The sequence below is a fragment of the Aquarana catesbeiana genome, linkage group LG03 (genome assembly GCF_042186555.1).
Source record: "Aquarana catesbeiana isolate 2022-GZ linkage group LG03, ASM4218655v1, whole genome shotgun sequence".
NCBI lineage: Eukaryota > Metazoa > Chordata > Amphibia > Anura > Ranidae > Aquarana > Aquarana catesbeiana.
In genome coordinates, this window is record NC_133326.1 from 272,493,614 (window position 1) to 272,510,031 (window position 16,418).

At 38.2% G+C, this 16,418-nt stretch overlaps 1 protein-coding gene across 2 annotated transcripts in view; it reads right to left on the reverse strand.

Moving 5' to 3' along the window:
• Positions 1-12,632: 12,632 nt before the first annotated feature.
• Positions 12,633-16,418, reverse strand: part of RAP1B (RAP1B, member of RAS oncogene family) — a 113,387-nt gene continuing 109,601 nt past the window's right edge. For both annotated transcript variants that reach the window (XM_073620080.1, XM_073620081.1), the window contains exons 7-8: positions 16,043-16,158; positions 12,633-14,701 (exon numbers count right to left, since the gene is read on the reverse strand). In XM_073620080.1, coding sequence (XP_073476181.1) covers positions 16,072-16,158 — 87 coding nt within the window. In that variant the 3' untranslated portion in view covers positions 12,633-14,701; positions 16,043-16,071. The remainder of the gene's footprint in view (positions 14,702-16,042; positions 16,159-16,418) is intronic.

Below are 16,418 nucleotides of genomic sequence, written 5' to 3' on the forward strand. Positions count from 1 at the left end.
GGTCCTTTCACACTGGAGCGGTTTGCAGGCGCTATTGCGCTAATAATAGCGCCTGCAAACCGACCCGAAAGTGCCGCTGCTGTCTCTCCAGTGTGAAAGCCCTCGGGCTTTCACACTGGAGCGGTGCGCTAGCAGGACGGGAAAAAAAAAGTCCTGCTAGCAGCATCTTCGGAGCGGTGAAGGAGCGGAGTGTATACCGCTCCTGCCCATTGAAATCAATTGGACAGCGCGGCTATACCGCCGGCAAAGCGCCTCTACAGAGGCGCTTTGCGGTGGTTTTTAACCCTTTCTTGGCCGAATACCGACGGTAAAGCGCCGCTTACATAAGCAGCGCTTTAGAGCCGACGCCGCCCCTGCGTGAAAGGGCCCTACTGGGTGGTGGGTGATATATATAATTGTGTTTTTTTTTTTTTTTTAGAAAGGATAAATCAATATTTTATTAGGGACGTTATTTTGGCAGGTATAAAAAGGTAAAAGTAAAAATTATGAACTGAGCGGTATAATATGGTATGTCACATTGGTGTATGAAGGATGCATTTTATATATATTATATTACTGTTGGGGTGGAGGAGAGAGTGGGGATATACAGTATCTCACAAAAGTGAGTACACCCCTCACATTTTTGTAAATATTTTATCATATGACAACACTGAAGAAATGACACTTTGCTACAATGTAAAGTAGTGAGTGTACAGCTTGTATAACAGTGTAAATTTCCTGTCCTCTCAAAATAACTCAACACAGCCATTAATGTCTAAATCGCTAGCAACAAAAGTGAGTACACCCCTAGGTGAAAATGTCCAAATTGGGACCAAATTGTCAATATTTTCTGTGGCCACCATTATTTTCCAGCACTGCCTTAACCCTCCTGGGCATGGAGTACGGCACTAGAGCTTCACAGGTTGCCACTGGAGTCCTCTTCCACTCCTCCATGATGACATCACGGAGCTGGTGGATGTTAGAGACCTTGCGCTCCTCCACCTTCCATTTTTAGGATGCCCCACTGATGCTCAATATAGGGTTTAGGTCTGGAGACATGCTTAGCCAGTCCATCATCTTTACCCTCAGCTTCTTTAGCAAGGCAGTGGTCATCTTGGAGGTGTGTTTGGGGTCGTTATCATGTTGGAATACTGCCCTGCAGCCCAGTCTCTGTAAAGAGGGGATCATGCTCTGCTTCAGTATGTTACAGTACATGTTGACATTCATGGTTCCCTCAATGAACTGTAGCTCCCCAGTGCCTGCAGCACTCATGCAGCCCCAGACCATGACACTCCCACCACCATGCTTGACTGTAGGCAAGACACACTTGCCTTTGTACTCCTCACCTGGTTGCTGCCACACACGCTTGACACCATCTGAACCAAATAAGTTTATCTTGGTCTCGTCAGACCACAGGACATGGTTCCAGTAAGCCATGTCCTTAGTCTGCTTGTCTTCAGCAAACTGCAGGCTTTCTTGTACATCATCTTTAGAAGAGGCTTCCTTCTGGGACGACAGCCATGCAGACCAATTTGATGCAGTGTGCGGCATATGGTCTGAGCACTGACAGGCTGACCCCCCCACCCCTTCAACCTCTGCAGCAATGCTGGCAGCACTCATTTATCTATTTCCCAAAGACAACCTCTGAATATACCTGTTTCCCCGAAAATAAAACCTAGCATGATTGTCGGTGCTGGCTGCAATATAAGCCCTACCCCCCAAATAAGCCCTAAAGTCCTTGTAGGTCTTATTTTCAGGGTAGGGCTTATTTTCGGGTAAACAGGGTAGGGCTTATTTGGGGGGTAGGGCTTATATTGCAGCCATCACTGACAATCATGCTAGGTCTTATTTTTGGGGAAACAGGGTAACACTGAGCATGTGCACTCCATGCAGACCAATTTGATGCAGTGTGTGGAATATGGTCTGAGCAATGACAGGCTGACCTCCCACCCCTTCAACCTCTGCAGCAATGCTGGCAGCACTCATACGTCTATTACCCAAAGACAACCTCTGGATATGACGCTGAGCACGCGCACTCAACTTCTTTGGTCGACCATGGCGAGGCCTGTTCTGAGCGGAACCTGTCCTGTTAAATTGCTGCATGGTATTGGCCACCGTGCTGCAGCTCAGTTTCCAGGTCTTGGTAATCTTCTTATAGCCTAGGTCATCTTTTGGTAGAGGAACAATTCTATTTTTCAGATCCTTTAGAGAGTTATTTGCCATGAGGTGCCTTTTTGAACTTCCAGTGACCAGTATGAGAGAGAGCGATAACACCAAATTTAACACACCTGCTGCCCATTCACACGTGAGACCTTGGAACACAAATGAGTCACATGACACCGGGGAGGGAAAATGGCTAATTGGGACCATTTTGGATATTTTCATTTAGGGGTGTACTCACTTTTGTTGCCAGCAATTTAATGGCTGTGTGTTGAGTTACTTTGAGGGGACAGCAAATTTACACTGTTATACAAGCTGTACGCTCACTACGCTACATTGTAGCAAAGTGTCATTTCTTCAGTGTTGTCACATGAAAAGATATAATAAAATATTTACAAAAATGTGAGGGGTGTACATACTGTATACATTTTTCTTCATTTTTTTCATTACAAAAAAATGTTTTCTTCTTCCTTTTCTCTTAGTATATCAACATCTTTTATACATAAGTAAATATGAATGGTATAACTCAATTAACAAAGGTTTATTAACAAGAGTTTTTTTTTCTCTCTCTCCTGCCTCCTCTTCGTCCATTTCTTCTATATTATAAATAAACCTGGGCTAGGCACGGCCTATCCAAAGGAGGTCCCTGTATACCCCCTAATTTAGGGAACTTACATTGTAAGATTAGACTACAAGGAGTTGTGTAGGGAGTGGTTGCTTAGGCAAGTGTTAGTTGTGTGTGAGTGAGACTTTTTGTGTGTTTTTTTTTTTTTTTATGGGCTCAGTAAAAATATGCTCCTTTATTGCTAGAGGACTGAACTTGCCATCAAAAAGATCACAAATCCTATATTCTTTTCATAAACATAAGATTGGTCTAATTTTCTTTCAGGAGACGCATTTTCGCTCAGACCATATACCCAATATACAGAACAGGTATCATGATTCTTTCGCCTATTCTAAATCTAGGGGAGTTTCTATAGCAATTCATAAGTCTATACCCCACCAGGTGTTGGACAGTTGGAGGAAATGAGATGGAAGAGCGTTGCTTTTAAAGCTGGCTATATATGGTAAAAAATATACATTTATTAACCTATATCTACCCACTCAAGATCAGATTAAAATGGGTGCGCAAATGTTGATGGATCTTATGGAAAGAGCAGAACGGGTGACTTTGGTGGGGGGGGGATTTGATTTTGGTCTTGAACGGGTTCTATATACCACTGCACCCTTATTATCCCAAACTAATAATAATAGAAAGAATATGATATATTACAATAAGAATAAGATATGTTAGATAAATATCAATTGGTAGATATATGGAGGGTTGTTCACCCAATAGAGAGGGATTATACGTTCCACTCAAAAGTTCATGGAACATACCATAGATTAGATTATTTTCTTATAAACCAAATAGGGATGCTGTGACGTCTTCCTCTGAGATAGGAAGTCTTGTGTGGTCGGATCATGCTCCGGTGTTTTTGGTGATGGCTATGTCTAGTGGTATTACAAGAAGAGGAACACGGAAACTAAATGATAATTTACTTTATGAGATCTGTATGTCAGAGATTAGGCTAGCAATAAAGAATTTTATGATAGATCATGTAAAAGATACTACTTCCCTATCTATTCAATGGAAAACACTTAAATGTGTATTACATGGTCTTTTCATAAAACATGGGGCAAGATTAAAAAAAGAAAAAGGGAACAGAATAACCCTACTTTTAAAAGATATAGCAAAACTGGAAAAACTGCATAAACAAAATCCAACTTTTGAGAATTCAGTAGTAGTAACGAATAAGCGACTGGAATTACAAACACTATTAAATGAACAAACGTTACAGGTTAGAGACAAGAATCGCGCGTTGTATTATCAACATGGAAATAAACCAGGCAAGCTCCCGGCAAGAGCATTGCGCCAAGTATAACTACAACATCTATAATAAAGGTTGAAACAGAAGCGGGTGACTTGATACATGATCCAAAGGGTATTCTAGATTATACAATATATCAAACCAATTGGTAGAAAGAGATCCCGAAATATTTTGGCGGAATATACGTCAATATATAGAGGAAACAGCCATACCAACTTTAACAATGATAGAAACAGAACAGTTGGAAAGGGAATTCTCAGAGTTTGAAATATATATATATATTTGAGTATAATAGATTAATTAGTACCGGGAAAGAGTCCCGCTCCAGATGGCTTTACCCCATGCTTTTATAATAATGGTCTTCGAGTATACTCTAAGATTATCACTAATAGACTTACACCAATCTTGCCAGCACACATTCACTTAGACCAAGTGGGATTTATAAAAGGGATGAGAGGCGAGAGATAATACCTTGAAGACTCTGACACTTGTAGAATATGTCCGGAAACACACCATCCCATTCTGCCTACTGGCGATAGATGCAGAGAAAGGATTTGACAAGGTGGGATAGTGTTTTTTTGAAGCAGTGGGGAATAGGTCCTTTACTCTTGGAGAAGATAATAGCCCTCTATTATAGTCCAACAGCCAGAATACGTGCTAACGGAGATATATCTGATGCAGTTACAATCTCTAATGGAACCCGACAGGGATGTCCTTTATCCCCGCTGTTGTACATATTAGTTATGGAACATTTGATGACAGCTTGCCAGAAAAAAAGTAGATATATAATTAATAAAAATCTGAGAAAAAGAATGCAAAATGTCGGTATACACAGACGACTTAATATATATAACAAATCCAGTGGTGACAATACCAAATCTAATCCTGGAATCTAATCATCTTGCTATTTTGAGTAACTTTAAAGTAAACTATGATAAATCAGAAGCCTTAGATAGCCTTAGATATTATCAAATAAGACACTGGACCTTCTCAAAATTTTTTTTTTTTTTTTAAGTGGCAAAAAAATGCTATTAAATATCTCGGAATATATATTCATACAGATTTGGGGAAACTTCAAGAACTTAATTACCTTCTGATAATACAAAAAATAATAGACACTCCAACAATATGACAGGGCGGTATTTTCCTGGATGGGAAGGATAGACATCGTAAAAATGGATATATTGCCAAAAGTGTTATACATATTTCAGACTATTCCAATACTCCCCTAAACAAATATTTGGAACCAATTACGCAAGGCCATAGGGAGATTTATATGGGCACGTAAACCCGCTCGAATTAGAAGAGACATACTAAGTAGGGTGGCACAGTGGTGTATTGGGTAGCACTCTCGTCTAGCAGTAAATAAGGGTCATTGGTTCGAATCCCAACCACGACACTACCTGCCTGGAGTTTGCATGTTCTCCCTGTGCCTGCATGGGTATCCTCCCACACTCCAAAGACATGCTGGTATGTTAATTGGCTTCTGTCCAAAATTGGCCCTAGTATATGAATGTGAGTTGGGGTCCTTAGATTGTGGGCTCCTTGAGGGTAGGGGCCGATGTGAGTGTGTGATATATGTGTGGAGTGCTGTGTAAATTGACGGTGCAATATGGGTACCTTAAATAAATAATAGATGAGCATCTTGCTGAGATGCAATGTACAGGGATGGGGACAATTGTAGACACACACCCGCCCTCGCTCAGGTTGAACTGGTGTCTTTATTCAACCTTACTATGTAGGTTAAAAAAGGATGGAGGTTTAGCTTTCCCAGATCTTTTGATATATCTTCGGTCAACGTTTGTATCTAGGATTGTGGACTGGTTTCACAATGTAGATTGTAAGCAATGGGTGAAATTGGAGGAAGATGTCACAGCCATAAAATCAAAATCATTGCCATGGATAACTAGAGAACATCGGCCCCCTAGGGGGATATGCCTTCTTTGGTTGTTTCAACATTGAACGTTTGGGACAGATTAATGAAGAGAGGGACAGGGTCTACATATATAGGTCCAATGACTCCTCTCTTTAGTAATCCCGAGTTTCCACCAGCAATGAAAGCCTTGATCTTCTTAAAATGGCAGAGTAAAGACGATGTAAGGGTGGCCCAGGCGATGGTAGGGAATAGACTCCCCCCACTGGACTCCCTGGGTCTGGAAAGCAAGACAAACTGGATGCAGTATCAGCAACTCCAAAGGTATATTCAATCCTTGACAAAAAAAAAGCTATATTAGATAGACCATTGACAGAACTGGAACAACTAATTTCACAAGACCAACCCATGTCCTATCTATTATATATAAATACCTGATCTCAAAAAATAAGGAGCAGGAACTAACTTATATAACGAGGTGGGAAGAGTAGCTGGGGATGACTATCCCCAGAGCAAAATGGGAAAAAGGCAATTGTGTTAACACATAAACTATCTTTTTCAAACAGACACCAGGAAAGAAACTAAAAAAAAAATAGCTAGATGGTACAGGTGCCCAGTTGATATGCATAAAATAAATAGTGATAATGAAGAGGTATGTTGGAGATGTCAAAAAGCAAAGGGTACAACGTCGCATGTATGGTATTTTTGTCCAGTTATTTTGGTTAAAAATATATCAAACCAAAACAGGGAAAGATCTACAACTAGATATATTAATATCAGTCTTGTCATTGATCCCAGGTTCTTTGAAGAATATAAAAAAAAATATCTTAAAACATATGTTAACTGCAGCATGGACCATCATAGCTCGGAAGTGGAGGAAAATGATAGATCCCTCTATCATGGGTGGAATGGGTGTGCGAGATGCAGTCCCTGGAGGAAAGGATGGTGATTGAAAGAGGCTTAAAAGGAGCAGATTTTAAAAACATGGCAAATATGGGAAAAGTTTATATAGGGTAATAAAGACGGACCTTTTTTTTTTTTTTTTTTTTCTTGGATGATTAGATGGATTGTTTGTGTGAATAAGTGTTAGGTATGCAAGGACAGGCATGATGTAATGATTAAGATAAGAACACACAAATATGGAAATAGAAGTCAGAAAGAGCTATAGGAATTGTAGATAATGTGAAGTTCAAATTATAATTTCAATATACTTGGAGTATTTGTGGATTTTGTATATATTGTTTAAAATGTATAAAATTTGTAAAATAAAGATATACAAAAATAAAAATAAGAAAGCATTCCCTACAGGTGGATCAATTACATTTCGTACCGATCTATTTCTTCTCTAATGTGGGAGCCCTCCTGCAAATAAACATTGGCTTTTCAGATATAATTGTTTATCCAGTCTTATTCCATATTATAATTTCTTTGTATCTCTTTGTATTGTACGTTGTAATCATAATCCTAACCATATTAAAAAAAAAACACTTTTATCCCTCATCAAGGTCTCCCATCTCCTGTAATTTCTTAATTTTGTTCTCAATAAATGCTTTTTTACAACCCTTTTGTATAAACATGTTACCTATTTTTTGAGCCTGTTGGTTATATTATTGTCCTTAGTACAATTTCTTCTCAATCGATAAATTCACTTTTTGGAATATTTATGAGCCATGGTTTATGGTGACAACTATCATTAGTAATACAACTATTTCTCCCACTGCAATACCCTTGGTTTTGTTTAGAATATGGTTTGCTGTACCAAAAATAGTTATGTCTAAATAGAACACTATACATTTCAGCAAATATTTTTGCATGTGTTCACCAGTCTCACCATTCATCCTCAATGGCCATTTTGTTGATTCTGCTGTTTCCTTATTATCATATATGGTGACCCAACATCGGCTGTGGACAATAAGCTTTTTTTTTCTGTGGGCTTCATCTTTTTAATACCTGATGCAGATGCTTGGTGTCCCTTAAGTATGACTCTGTGCTCCGTTACTATAGTTGTAAAAAAACATTCTATATATGACCCATTTTGCACATATAGATTATATTCTAAACTGTATTATAGGGCATCCTGGAGGGTTTTCCCTATCCTTATAAATCTAGGTACACAGTACTGCTGTCCTGCAGAGGGCTACATATTTTTTTTTTTTTTTTTTTTAGGTTTTCTTTGTTCCTTTATTATTATTATTATTATACAGTATTTATATAGCGCCAACAGTTTACGTAGCGCTTTACAACTTGAGGGTAGACAGTACAAGTACAATACAATTTGATACAGTAGGAATCAGAGGGCCCTGCTCCTTAGAGCTTATTGCTCCAGTTCTTTCTTATATTTGACAGTAGTATTTTGACTTAACATCTGTTATGTTTTCCTGTCACTTAGCAATTACTACATTTTTGCTTGTAGCTTTTCTTAGATAGGACTATGATCCCTATGCAGGTCCAATTACGATGGCTTTTTTTCCCTCCGATTCTTTGATGTCTTTTCAATATATGCTAGATCTGTTGCTTTTTTTTATCTTTAATCTAGATCTTCTGGCAGGGAACAAAATGGGAAATGCATTCCGCATAGAGAACATCATTAACAGTAGTAAGTAATGACAATAAAACATATGTATAGGGTGGTTACAAAACTGTAGCATTGTGTCATGTTCGTTATGTCTGGGACCATTCTTGTGAAGACCTCTAAGGTTAATATTTATTTGGGAGCTGAAAATGTATTTATTCCACAAGAAGCTGTGTATTTCTAGATTATCATTATTGTTCTTTACAGTATATTCATTATCAAGTATTGTATAATGTCCTCAATTTTCTATATTCATATGTAGGATTCAAATGTATTCAATTTTTTTTAGATGCAGATTTTGCCCCTTTATCCAGTACTGGTATTTCTTCTTTTTTCAACTCCACTCAAATTTTCCTTTTTATGTGTCAGATAATTCTCCATTTACATATCTTTTTCTGGGGTTGTGTTAACAGATATGGGATCTTTATCAATTGTTTTATTTGGCCATTTAAAAATGTGACTGTTCAGTGAGCTCTCTAAAACTTTCTCCTTTTCCTGGACCCACATTCCTGATCAGTTTTTCTAAATTCCTATTCAGCTCATCGGTTAGTGCTACACAATCTGGTAGTTCTTTGTAAAGTTCAAATTTATCTTGAAAATCTTCTGTGTTGCAAAAATCTCTTTCTACTCAATTTCAGCAGCCAGCTCACACACTATTATATGCTTCCGACACTTGCACAGCAGTGCCTAAAAATAGAGAGCAACTGAGCATGTGCAAAGCAGAGTGAGACAGTGTATTCCTGGATTTTAAACCGTATAGGCCCATATTTTACATAGATATACCTGCAAAAGGGGCAAGCCTGAAGTGATATAGCATGACTTAAATCGGTGCAGAGATGCTTGTTCTATCCCTTGTATATAAACAGATAATATCACTGTGCCAAAAAGCTCCATTGCCTAAAAATTATACTTTTATACAAATAAGTGTATGCCAACTATCTCACTCCAGTTTATCACACTATTATTTTGGACAACTGACAAATCAACCCCCATAATGTGTTTTGTTCAAATTTAATAAAAAAAAATCTAATTTTAACTGTTGAACTAAACACTTATTTATTAAAGGTGTTATAAACCTTCCTAGCTGGGGCCCATTATCTCCACAGAGCTAACCTATCGCCACTTAAATATACTTCCACTTTTGTCCCGGTTTAGAGACAAGGTTTACATTTTGGTCCACATTATGGCTATCAGTTGCAGGCAGAGCTAACCAGATAAAATTATTTTAATGCCCCAGTTACACCTCAGTGGTTATTCCCCTCAAAATAATTAGACTGGTTAATTCTATATTTCGTGCATTACTTTGGAAATCAGGTCCTGCCAGACTTAGATTGGAACAATTACAGGGATCCAAGGATAATGGGGGGTTTAGCTTTACCAAATCCCTGGTAGGATTAATTAACAATACCTTTCAATTGATATCTCTATCCATTGACTCTAAGCCGTGTTTACTGGGCATTTTGGATGAGGTCATATCAGTTGTATAGGTCAGGGAGGCAGTGTCCAGGGCCCTATTCCAAGCGGACATTGCAACATTGGATCTCACAGTCCCCCAAACACCAGAAATGTGGTTGACTAATATGGGAGTAAGATTAGGATATGAGCACCAGCATAGGGGCAGCCCGAATAGGTTTAATAAGATTTGTGGATAATGGCTAGCTACTCCAGGTCTGGCTCCATTGGATTTAGTCTTGGATATAGACTCTTGCTATGAGGTTGATATGCTCATTCCTTTCATGACACAACCATTAAAGTAGGGGGGTTGTATAGGGGCATCAATACCTATGGTATAAGCGAGTACATCTACTGGGAGTAACAACATATGATGGCATACTCTGCTTGGGTTGAAATAACAGTTTAGGTTACATCACTGTGCTTCCGTTTCTTTCAATGTACTGAGTGACAAAACTCTCCAGAACTTTTTGTACTGGTTATTTTCTCTGATTTAAAAAAAAACCTTCCTACCCTATGATTTTCATCTAAACCTTCCTATCTGCATAAGATGTGGATCGATCATGTAGTGTTACAGCATCATTTGTAGCCCAATGTGTACAGCCTATAGTAAAGTAAATCTGCACAATCCGGTGTCAGATGTTTCCATTTGTGCTCAAGCAAGATGCATGCAGCATTACACTGCACGGGTAAATGCATGACCTGGTGTCTAGTCTAAGAACTGATATTTCCTGTAGCGAAATTACATATCTCACAGAGTCATGTGCAGGTGAGAGGTAGTAATTAGATCTGACCGACACGAAATTAACAGATCACAGTCTCATCACACTAGAATTCCCACATTTGACATGCAACAGAGGAAATGGCAAAGCATGCCTTGGATGAGAAGTTGCCTGTCCCTTAATAGGGACATGCTGTATGACAAAATACATGCAAATAGGGGAATTGATCAGCCATGACACACTACAGCCACATCATGTGAGTCTATTATTACATGGTAAGGCAAACAAACACAGGGAACATAACTACACTAATACTTAGGATAAGACAACAAAAACATCTGAAAGTGTACAATGCAATGAAGTAAATGGGTTCAGCGATGTCAGATGTTACTAGCTCAAGTAAAGAACTGACAGTTCATATTTGCCCCCACAGACCTCCAAGCTAAACTGATGCAGACATTCATTCTAATGTCTAGTACACATGGGCCGAATGTCAGAAGACACTGGCCAGTTCAATAAAAATCAGCGGACATTTGGCCCGTGTGTAGGTCAGCCGGTCCAACAGCAGCTGACTGGCTCCCAATCAATGGCCGAGAGAGCTGACTGGAGTGTTGTGGCGGGGGAGCCATCCCCCTGTCAGAACACAACAGCTCAGCGAGAGGGATCACTGTACTAACATTGGATTGTTAGTACAGCAGCTCTGACAAGAGCTGCCAGTTTTTTTTTTTGTTTTGTTTTTTAACCCACTGGGCTGAAAAAAAACAAACCCATTAGTGTGTACCAGGCTTTACACGGTGGATCATACTGCAGTTATCAAGAAAACCCTATTAAGGAAGGCCATACTTTATGCAATTTTTTTTCAAACACAGGTTGAAGAAAAGTGCTGGATTCTCCCGGCGTTCTTGTGTTCTGCCAGTAGGGAAGGCTCCACTGCTGTGACCTGGTTATACTTGTAGTGTCGCTCACAGGAAAGAAGAATACATGTTGTCCCGCTGGTCTCAGGAATTGGGTGCTGGTGTCTAAAGTCACCATCTTGTGGCGTGGAGTAGGCTGCAGCTGCCACATACACACACTAGTACAGACCGGCCCGGGAGAGCAGCAGTGTTTTCTTAACATCACTGCTGGTGACTATAGCCACCGATAGTGATTGGGCATAAAAAAAAAAAAAAAAAAAAAAAGACAGGCTGGTTGTACTGAAGTTGATCGATGGATCGTTCAGTACAGCCAGCTTGCCCATAGACCGAACTTTGTCTGATTCCTGGACATGCTGTGATACAACAAAGTATTCAGTATAGTTCAACTGCATCTTTATCCAGGGCATACCATTTGTTCCACTGGATAGAGAAGCAGTAACCATAAAATGTGAAATCAAATCAATTTTTTTCAGCTTCCATGGAAGATTCAAGTGTCACCTTCAATAACTTATAAATGAAAATTAATAATCATTTCTAAATAAAGCATATTTGCAGCATTCACTGGAAAAATATGTATGTGAACCTGTACCCAATTTTAAACTTGTAAGTATGCTAAGAGCATACAAGATGCCTGCTATTTAAAAGACAGAACGCCTCTTCTGTGCTCCTCTCCTTCAGTTTCAATGTGTTAATAAGGCCTGACTTTCCCTGACCTTATAGCCAAGCTGTACAAACTGCCATCTCCTTGTCCAATAAGATGTCCTATCACTGGCCACCAAGGGAGACCAATTGGCAGTAGGTAGACCCTACAAATGAACAAAAGAATGGAGGTGTTTGTCTGGAATCTCAAACATTACAAAGACGACATAAATTTTTTCCATACAGTGTGATTGTTTTCTGCTCCGGATGTACACTGGTAGGAGTATGCCTAGCTGAACCACCTGAACGATGCAATGCACAAAAAAAATAAAAATAAAAAAACAGTTCAAATACATTTCACATACAAATCATACACAAATTGTACTTTCATGTTTAGCTTGTTGTGGTATTTTTAATACAATACACTTTATAGGAGTGCTTGAATAACTGTACAGTAAATCCAATAGATTTTATTATTTTGGTTGATGAAACTCTTGGCTTATAATAGACGCTACAGATTCATTTGTTGTGGCTACACACATACAGATAGCAAACAGAACTGAGTAAGAAAGGCCACAGACATTCAGTCAGAAGATTGTGAGACATTATTGCATACAAGAAAGTACAGTATTTTATTTTGATTTTTGTCTGTGTATAAGCAGAGTTCAGATGTCAAACTGTTAACGGGGTGAGAGGGGTGGAATAAGCACATAATCTGTAAGTAACAGGGGAAAAAAAACCCCAAAAAAGATGACAAACTGGCTTAGCAAATTAAAAACACATGAAGACTCTTGGATAAAACTTGATTTATCCTCAGTCCGCTGTATCTGCCTGGGCAAAATAAAGAGTAAAAACAAGAGTGATAATTGACTTTTAATGCACACTGTGAACACAAACACCTGCAACTCGTTTGAGCAGCTGTCATCAAATTACCTAGTTCTTCACCCTATATTTGCTGTATATATATTTTAAATCTCCCATTTTGTCAAACTGCCACATGCATCGTTCAGAACAGTGAATAAAAATGACACCAACGAAACACTCTACTACCATTTAACAGCACTTTGTGCCATCCTGGAGGGCTTGTATGCAATACTCTAATTGGCACAAAAGAATCAGGAGGCTGCAGAATGAATACAGTGCACTTCAGTGACAGCAGATTTGTTAAGAAGCACTGTCAATGTACTGCACAGATTATTAAAAGTGGCAGATGGTTATAATGCAAGCCCTTGCACGGCAATCCAAAATTTATTGAACTGATGCTAAATTGTACAAAATTGCACCACTTTATTTAAGGCTTCTTAGTTTACATTTGGCCACCTCAAAGCAGTTGTAGCATTAGATTGATCAACTGAATTTCTGTGGTTCCCTGTTGGATATATACACAATCTTTACACCCAAATGTTAACGCATACAAAGCGACAAGGCATTGATAAATAAATCAGCAGAAAAAAAAAGTTAATTACTGCAATGCAGGCCTGGTGACCAGTAACACAGGAGTTAAAAATTACGTCCCACATTCACATCCACTGGACTCTTCCACCATTTAACAACGCAACCAAAACAATACACGTGTGAAACAACCACTGACAGGAAAAATTACTAAATCAGTATATTTGGTATTGCAAATACACATATGCATGAGCAAGCAAGAGAGGGGGGACAAAGGCTCACAGTGAGAATCTACAGCTGGAGAAGCTTGAAAATGATTTACAAAATATTGATAAATCATTAAAAAAAGAACTCTTAAAATATACACTTCTTGTTGTAGACCCCCACTGTATACACATCTATAAACAGTATTCCTTATGTAAACAAAGAGTGTGGAAATGGTTAATAAAAGGAGGAAAATGTCTGTCTCTCCAGAGAAATATTAAACGCAGAGTTTTCAACAAAGACTACAAGAAATAAATTTATTATAACCGCTCCTCTGCTTCCAGAAGGGGGTGCAATACAAGATTCCACAGGATTCCCTAAAAATGGAGGAAAGGAAAGAAAGGAAAACAAAAATCTAGTTGTGAGAAGCACTTTGTACAACACAACTAATGTTGCTCTTGTATTTCATTGAAGGGAGGGGAAAAAATAATAGTTACAAGAAGCTACAAATACCAAAGATGCAAGATCATCAGAAGTAGTCTATAGAAGAGCTCTTTGGACTTTCTTGTTTAGTAAGCTAAAATAGTGGTGCTTTTCACTGTATACTCCGACGGAAAGGAAGGGCTTGTGAAAGAATACAGTACACGTACTCTGACGTGTAAAAACATTGTTGGGTGAACAATGTCTCTGTTAGCAGTAATACTGGATGTGGGTTCTGTTCCCAGTTGCATACGTGAAGTACATTTTGAAGCAGGCATCTTTCTCGTGACTTTAGGAGGGGAGGGTCTGATGGTGCACAATCTGAGCTTGCAACTTCCATCCATATTATATAGGGTACCACCACAGGAAAGTCCATTGGAGTTGTTGACAGGGTAATTTGACTTGGAATGCTGGCACTGCCGTTAGACAACAGTTCTTCAGACCTGCAACAGGCAACAAAAGAAGGTCATTGTTTGTTAAAGAGGTAGAAGAAAAAACATCTCTTGATATTTTAAATATATATGCACTGAGGATGCCTGTCTATAGTTCAAGAGTACTAGCCATCAGGTATAATAAACAGTGTGGCGAAAACCATCTTGTCCCATAAACCTGACACCCCCATCCCCCTAAAAAATAAACTTTGTTTACCAATAAACCTGAATACATTTCCAAGAAAATCAAGTCTTTTTAGCCAAAAATATATTTTACAGCCTCTATTCATTATTTAATTGTCCACACAGCAAAAAAAAAAAAGGGTAAAAAAGAAAAAACACTACTAGTAGTATTAGCAACACAGGAATAATTAGCAGGAAAAATAACCATACCATACACTTCAATATATTCCACTATCATCAAAAACAATTAAAATGTTATTTGTTATATTTAGTCTCACTAAACCAAAATAGCTCATTTGGAAGTACTACCAATTTCTTTACTTCTATTCGTGTGTTGAACATTTCTTATTTTCAAACTAAATGCCGTATTACTAAGTATGTACTAGACATCTGCATATGGGGCTGCCCAATGTATAAATATATTTTGTATATTTACAAACTATATGCACGACAATTTTTTGAATTATTGTTTATTAAGATTGTTTACATTGTACCAACATGTACACCCAAGAAAAAAAAAAAAAAACTATAAAAATAATCTGGTTTCTCCAGAAAAAAAATGTGACTGAAGATCTTTAAAAATATTTTACTACAACCAGCCCACCTGCTTACTGGTAATTCTATCGAAGGGCACTCTAGTTACCCCCCCAGCCTAAACAGCTGCTTTAAAAAAAAAAATTGCACGAAATTTAGAAAAAAAAAAAAAAAAAAAAAAAAAAAAAAAAAACAGAGACCCTTCATACTTCAAATAAAAAAGAAAAAGCAATATGTATACTATGCTTAATTCTCTTATTGGAATGCTAATGGTCCTCCTGATGCATGTTTTTCGGATTACCGCTGTACCTATGTGGTTTGTATTCTTAATATAATACATATGCTGTTCTCTTTTTGGATGTCATATCTTACTGTATTTTGCGATTGTATCTGTTACTTTCTATGTTTGAAAAAAAGTGTAATAAAAATAAAACAAAAAAAATACAAAAACCATAGGATTTGTGTCATTTAGCTATTAAAGGGGGAATGTCGCATTTTCAGCCATGGCTGGACTCCCTGGCCTAATGGTCAACCAAGCCGTTAACCCCATTCCACATTAACTCATTCACCATAGTTTGCATGTATGCGTAAGTAAAAAGGTGTATTTTCACTTATTTTAAAGACATCATCAAATACCTGGCTCAGAGCTACAGCACATCTGTGTATTAAAGCAGCCGGCATGTTGACTTTTTGCGTGCCTTGCCCGGTACAGGAGTTTTTCTGTTAATTTGTCGCACAAGGTCATAAAAAATCTGGAAAGAGAAATATTTTTTAGATGTAGATGCCTGAACGCAACAGAACAAATGTATAGAAAAAAAATAACCCAAAATTTTTCAGGTGGTTTAGTAGTGTAGTGTATTGTAGGCAATGACTGCAACTGAAGAACAAATGCTTGTTTTTGAACACCAAGATTAGCCATCTTGCTTGCCATGTTCAACAAAATATTTAGCCATAGACAATCTGATATCTCACCGTAGACAACAGCAAGTGGGAGTTGTACTTGCCCTCTGAC